This window comes from Gymnoscopelus microlampas (genome assembly GCF_963454915.1).
Source record: "Gymnoscopelus microlampas genome assembly, chromosome: 13".
NCBI lineage: Eukaryota > Metazoa > Chordata > Actinopteri > Myctophiformes > Myctophidae > Gymnoscopelus > Gymnoscopelus microlampas.
This window is the reverse complement of record NC_139950.1, coordinates 15,205,081-15,212,500: the sequence shown is the minus strand read 5'-3', so window position 1 is coordinate 15,212,500 and position 7,420 is coordinate 15,205,081. Positions and strand designations below refer to the sequence as shown.

The following is a 7,420-nucleotide window of genomic DNA, read 5'->3' as shown; positions in this document are numbered from 1 at the left end:
CACCGCGCAAGCATTGAAGATCTGCTACTTTTGTGTGGCGCTGTAGTATGATCAAATAGGACGTTAATTTAAAAAACAGAAACGAAAAAAAATATATTGATGAGGTTTCTGCCCGATAGCAACGATATGCATTATTCTTTTACAGACCCAAGAGGGTTCATATTATGCACCCTTGGCGGTCCCTGGACCTAGCGTTGAGAAACGCTGATTATAAAAAAAATTGGGTATAAACTTCAAGGTTTTAAAGCTACAATCAGGACTTCTATCAATGCATCAAAACAATATTTTAACCAATCTGTGCACCAGACACAATGTGCTGTAATCTGTATTGTATTGTGGACAGACAAACATGGGGGCAAGGTACAGTAAGTGCATCTTAAATCTGATTTCAAGGTGTGCTGGAAATCTTTTTTTAACACTACACTGATGCCGTCAAGGTTTGACGGGTGGGTGGGGCGTGCAGTGGCTGCCAAAGGACAATGACAGCGCACAGGTGTGTATGTGTGAGAAAACAAACTGCACCTCACCGAAACTCTTTTCTCAAGCGCTCCTCAGCATGTTAAGCCAAATTTATATCCTGTGGTATGTCTGTGTCGCTTGCCAAAAAGACCCGATCTATCTGAACTGAGGTCAGAAAGAATAAAGCACTGGAGCATCTCAACTGAGGTTGCAGATCAGTTATTTCTTTGGCGAGCGGCACCCTTCTTGCTGGGACATATAAATTACGCCTTTTCTTATTTCGATTGTGTTCCTTTTCTCCTACTTTTTTGCTTCATTGAGGTTTGTCCCTTTTCCCGAGCGCTCTCTCGTTCTACTGTACGTGGGTGTGCGATTGTCATCGTCACATCGCTTGTGCCACACAGCCACATTTTAAAGTTTTTTTCCCGTAAATTAATGCCCTACTTTGTCAAACACAACAGTCACACAAAAGTAGCAAAAAGAGCAGATCTACAAGCTCGCAATGTGATACGATGTGAGCTTTGAACCAATGAAAGGTATTAACAAGAGCTTGTTGTGACTAAATGATAACTAAATTGGATCCATATGGAACACAGGTTCGTATTTCCATTTTCTGAAAAGTAACAGTTTTGTACATACGAGGTTTCCACCAGACAGTGACAATATAGTTTATTGCTTAAAGAACGTACAGCATTAATGAACAGATTGATTATTACACTGGGCTAAATGGAAAAAAATACAACTTTTTGGTTAGCAGATATGAGCATTGGGTTTGCTGGTTGGAAATCCCGCACTGCCCTTTTTCTGGGCAATGGAAATTGATCTGAGTGTGCTTTTGAGAAAGGCAGAGAACCCTGAAGGTTAAGCAGTAGATGTTTGGTTGGATTGGGTACAACCCCTCCATCCATAACTGCTACCCATCCATTTTTTGTAAACTAGGCTGCTTAACCACTTAAGTTTTATTTTTGAAAAAAGAAAAAGCGGATCTTACAAGCCCACGAGGCGTCGCTATGTGGCGCTTTGTGAGCTTGTAGATCTGCTATTATCAAAATGGATTCAGAAACGTTAAGCAGTTAACTAAACACCTGCAGTGTCAAGTTATCCTCCACGTCAGAAACTCAAAATGCTATACATTCTTACGGCAAACTATGACTATGGGACATACATATAAATATGTATGTTAAAGCTACAACCCGATCATTTTGATTAACAAAACATTATTTGAACCAACACAATATAACTAGTACATCTGCAGTGGTTGGAGGTGGTCTCCCTACTCTTCCATTGAGACATTTAGACCCTGTTGTCGGGTAGGATAGGACACCTGCTGGTTGACAATGTCAAAGTTATTTGAAGCAGATGACAGAACCTCATGGAACACTTAGGCGCGCCGCCATCTTTATTCTAGTTTGCGGACATGATTGCAAATTACCCCTCTCCTTAAGGAGAGGGAGACAACGTAAAAATTTGGGGATTGTAGTTTTAGATGAGTTCATCAAAAGTAAATAAACGCATTAGGATAAGAGCACGCAAGGATGGGGAGTCAGTAACTGGACTGGGACTTAGCAGGCAGCTAACGTGGTGCTAATCCTTAACACTAGACCACACTGGCCTACGAAACCAAACAACAGTGTCTGTGTGACGTTAATTTACAGCCCTACAGTATTGTGCGTCTTAGAAAAAAGTCCCCTTGTAACAGAAATGGATCCTTTCTTGACCTATGATGAGTCACACAAAAACAAGTCCCTGTTGTTTAGTCTCTGTAGGACAATATGGTCTGAAGGACAAGGACAGAACTCAAAACATTTATTGGCAGAACAAGGTCACTTTTTTTTATGAGCCAGCTTTAGAAAAAGGAAAAGAAAAAAAAGGCAACTACACAGTACATTTCTCAGTTTTAATTTAACTCAGAGCGTGTACGAATGGAACCAAATGGACCCAAAAAGGTCTATTTCGTTCCATGTGTACACGCTCAGGGTTACAAATGGACTTTACTGTGCATAGTCCCACATAGAGAAATACTAAATCATTTTACATGCATTTCACAATATGCTCAGTGCCACGTTTCAAAAATATACAAAAGCTATATTCTGAACTCCGTTTTTCCAAGCGCATATTGTAAAGTATATGTAACAATGTTTCCCCCATATGGAAGTGACTGCTGTCCATATGAACAGTTATGTCATCCTGGATCATATTGAGGCACATCTGCGCTCCGTGGGTACAAACAGCTTTTTAGTTCTTTTCATTTCTTTTTGACCTAAAAAAAGGATGAATATACATTTGTGCATTGCAGGCAAACATTGGTAACTTTTTCTCTATGTAACCGCGGGAGAGATCTTCTCTCTCTGTGGCGTTAAGGCTTTGTGTTAATATATATATATTTTATATATAACTGATGCTCTACATTTCCTATGTCTGGATAGATATGTGTAGTTATCAAGCGATGAGTAAAATATGGCTGACCTATCTTTCATAAAGCGCAGCAGTAACTGACTGGAGTGTTCGCTCCATACAAAAAAGCTATTGACCGGACAGGTTTTTTTTTTGGTGCAGTTAAGTGAGAAGACGTTTAATCAACAGGAAGTTGACTTTATGTTTGTTTGTTTAATGTTGTACCAGGTTTTATAACACGTTAGTTTAAGTGCTAAAAGAGTGAATTCGAGAAGTGTTTCACCGTTGAATTTAAGTCAACGAGGAGACTATTTTTGAATATCAAAAACAGGACGTGTAATTTAGCTTTAACTTTTGTCATCGCATTTGTGGTGCAACAACATGTCGCTCGACAGTTGCAGCGTGAATCATAAATTGACCCTTCATGGGGAAAAAGCTGTGTGGAAGAGATGGAATGATTATAAAATAGATCAGGTTTTGACTTTTAACCGAATACGATATGACCAGAGATGGACACAGAGGAGAGGAGAGGTTTGATTGAAAACAAGGCGTCCGTCGGGTACCGGACAGACAGACAGACAGACGGGTGGACAGACAGACAGACAGACAGACAGACAGATGGTCGTCTATGTGAAGGTGAGACCAGCCTCGTGGTAAACCTTGAAGACCTTCTCGATGGCGTTGACGTACGCTGCTGTCCGCAGGTCCAAGCCCAGGTTGTACTTGCCGGCTGTACGCATGATTTGCTGCAAAGACAGAGAGAGAAGTTTGCTGCTATTTGTCCCAAAGCTTTTATACCAAGAAGATGCAAAACATTAAAATATCGCTGCCATTTGTTTCAAAACTTCACCCTAAGCTGACCTTTCCTATTTGGAGAGAGCGAGAGAGAGCGAGAGCACACCTAAAATCCAACACACGGTCACACCCATTATCAATTTGAATAGGTTTGAATAAGCTGTGTTGCTTACATCACTGTGTACTATAGTACACAGTGATGGCAGCCTGCCATGTTTTTACCCTGCTGTGTGTGTGTGTGTGTGTGTGTGTGTGTGTGTGTGTGTGTGTGTGTGTGTGTGTGTGTGAGATTGAGAGGTCCATGTATAGTATATTTCAACAACAAGGCAAATCCTCAATGACTCACACTGCCTTTGAGTGTGAGGAAAGTGAGTTCATTCTGTATCTCTTTGTGTATGTGCATGTGACTGTATGTGTGTGTGTATGTGTGTGATTGTCTCTTTGTGTGCTTGTGGGTGTGTGTGTGTGTGTGCATGTCTTACCCTGGCAGAGCGCTCCATGGTGTAGGCCAGTCCTGAGTGAACAATGTCCTTCTCTGAGGCACCCTGTAACACACACACACGCACAGTTACTACAGAACATATTCAGAAAGAATTCTGGTGCCTGTGTCCCGACATAACCCTGAGGATAGGGGGCTGGGCCACACTGAAATATGATATGGGTGAGAGAGAGAGAGAGATAGATAGATGTGTGTTTAGACTGTGTGTGTGTGTGTGTGTGTGTGTGTGTGTGTGTGTACTCACAGAGATCCTAGCCTGGAACTCGGAGGTGGGGATAACAGGGATGGCACCTCCATGTTTACCAAACTTCCTCTCCAAACTCTCCTGAACCGACACTGTGGGAGGGAGGGAGGGAGGGAGGGAGGGAGGGGGAAACTCATCACATGACTGACAATGTCTGCTGTGTGCATATGGTGTGTGTGTGTGTGTGTGTGTGTGTGTGTGTGTGTGTGTGTGTGTGTGTGTGTGTGTGGCGGACAAATTATATACATACTCAAGCATTCAAAAGTACAAATTACAAAGTACATTTTCAAAAATGGTGACATGATGTACAAGCTCACAAGATTGTCTATCTTCACTACATGTGACCACGGCTGGCCGAGGCACAGTCTTTTCGGCAGATGCCATTGTTCAGTAAAGCAGAAAAACTCACTGAAAGTAGGTTAATTCATAATATATTTTTTGTAAGATTTGGTCCCTTCCTAGAAATGTAGTGGACTCAAAAGTACAGTATCTTTCAATTTAAAATGTAGTCATCAGCTTTGCAAAGCTCATCGTACTCAGCAGATGGTAGTTGGAGTCTCTCTCGTATTTGAAGGTGAGCCGTCCGTAGCTGACGTGGTTCAGGTTTTTCAGCCACTCAAAGTAGGACACCGTCACACCTCCGGCGTTCAGGTACATGTCCTACAGGAGACACACCACACACAGGTTTATATTACTATACTTAATACTTGTGAGCACATCAACATTTTAGGACGGCGATTTTATGAATGCAATTTTCACAATGTTTTGCCATTCTTGTACCGTGTGAGCCTAAACCGAAAAATGTCAGATCTACAAGTAGATTGTAGATCGTCTATTTTCCGGTGCACGACACCAGCGCGCAACTCAATGTAAATTAGGCATAAATCTTTTCAGTTTACCACGTGGTTAATTGCCACAGTAACGGTCTCCCGACAGTTGAATGGCTGGTGTGACTCACCGGGATCACCATGATGTTTCTCTCCAGGAAGATTTTGTCGGCCTCAGGGGTTGTTGGACCGTTGGCACCTTCAGCAATGATCTACACACACACACACACACATACACACTAGTTAGACTAGCACTTCACTTAACTTTCTTCAGATCGGCTTCCAAAGCCCCCAAAAGTATGCAGTTTCCATTTGGATCCCAACTATTAATCATTTAGCTGGGGACGCCTTGGAACCCCCCTGGAACCCTTGGAGGACCCCGGACCCCACGCTGAGAACCACTGCAGTCGACTACTACAGCTGTGTATACGGTTAATGGCCCCACACGTCATACCAACATTATCATAACCTTTATAAGCGTCTAATTATCCAGATATTCTTGTGTTTTTGTGGTTGTTGGGTGTCCAGGTGAGTGGTGGTAGTGACCTTGGCTTTGATCTTGTGGGCGTTGCTCTTGGTGAGCTGCTTCTCGCTGGCAGCAGGGATGAGGATGTCACACTCGGCCTCCAGGATGCTGCCCTCGTACGGAGTGGAGTTGGGGAAGCCCACGATGGTGCCGTGCTCCTGGACACACACACACACACACACACACACACACACACACACACACACACACACACACACACACAGAGGAACAGAGGCTGTCACAATGATGAAATTCTACCTGACGATTAGCTGTCGCTCAAATAATTTTGATGAATGTGTGATTAATTGCGTTTCTGTCGTTGAACAATGGAACATAATGAATTTGAAAAAAAATGACATTTCTGTTTGGCTTTTAGGTTTCGTAAACAGAAAGGTGCACAGTGCAGATAATGACAAATAACTTTACACAATGTAATAACTATACTATTAAAAGAAACATAGCCGATCTACCAGTTCAAAACGCTTAAGGATGTGACACGTTTTGAGCTTGTAGATCTGCTATTTCCACTATTTTTGAAAATGAACATTTTTCAACATGGAAATGATTACGACGATTATGCTAAAAATAATTGCCATTAGAGGGATTATGTAATAATTGTGATTAATTTACTGGATGGCTCAGTAACTGCCACACTGCCTACTTGAAGGAATGGTGGTACACTACAGATATTTGAAGGAATGGTGGTACACTACAGATATGTGAAGGAATGGTGGTACACTACAGATACTGTATGTGAAGGAATGGTGGTACACTACAGATATGTGAAGGATTGGTGGTACACTACAGATATTTGCAGTTAGCAAAGGTCATGTCATTCCAACATCAGCTCTTTGGGCTTTCGGAATGTTAAAAATATAGTTTATCCACTAGGTGGCGTCACTATCCTTTCTATCGTTATCATGTTATCTGTAGACAATATTGTCACTGAACCACAGTAACTAACAGCATTAACTGAAGAGTTGTTTTCAAATTTTAAAAAAAGATACAGTGAGCTACATTACAAATTGTCATTTGGTGCAGGCCTGGAATTTTCAAATAAAACAATGATTTTCATTGTGTCCATGGAAATAATGAATTTAATTTAAAAGTATCAAGTCAAAGGTTCACACATGCTCAGCCCTGGATTAATCAGTCACATTTGAAGATGGGATGAGGGAGTTACAGAAACACAAACCTGGAGTCAAGAATTCAGAATCTCAACAAAAAACATTGCGTTTCAAACCGGATTGACAGTTACTATTTGTATATTAAATGGCATAAAGTGTATACAGTACAATGGTACTAAATAAAATAATAGATAGGTCATAACCCTTCCACTGCCAGTTTCACAGCAGCTACAATGCTTATTGCTATGGATACCATCTCTACCATATAACCAACACATCTTTTTCTTCCTCTTCCAGGTTTCACATGGGAGCTTTATATTAGCATTATATCCTTGCTGTCAGGCAGAAACCTCTTATCGCCATATCTTAACTTTTTGTGTTTTTTCATAAATAAACGCCCTACTTGATCAGTCCCTGTGACATACTAGCGTCATGTCCAGGGGGTGTACTTGTACATCAAGCTGCCTCACCCTTCAGAAACAGGAGATTTCAGGTTCCTGATCTATACAAGGCTTACCGCGCCGCGTTTTGAGCTTGTAGATCTGCTAC

The 7,420-nt window shown here is 41.6% G+C and overlaps 1 protein-coding gene across 1 annotated transcript in view; it reads right to left on the bottom strand.

Moving 5' to 3' along the window:
- Window positions 1–1,113: 1,113 nt before the first annotated feature.
- glud1a (glutamate dehydrogenase 1a) overlaps window positions 1,114–7,420 on the bottom strand; it is a 28,321-nt gene continuing 22,014 nt past the window's right edge. The window contains exons 8-13 of the mRNA XM_084076643.1: window positions 5,765–5,902; window positions 5,350–5,430; window positions 4,928–5,051; window positions 4,392–4,483; window positions 4,131–4,193; window positions 1,114–3,599 (exon numbers count right to left, since the gene is read on the bottom strand). Coding sequence (XP_083932769.1) covers window positions 3,480–3,599; window positions 4,131–4,193; window positions 4,392–4,483; window positions 4,928–5,051; window positions 5,350–5,430; window positions 5,765–5,902 — 618 coding nt within the window. The 3' untranslated portion in view covers window positions 1,114–3,479. The remainder of the gene's footprint in view (window positions 3,600–4,130; window positions 4,194–4,391; window positions 4,484–4,927; window positions 5,052–5,349; window positions 5,431–5,764; window positions 5,903–7,420) is intronic.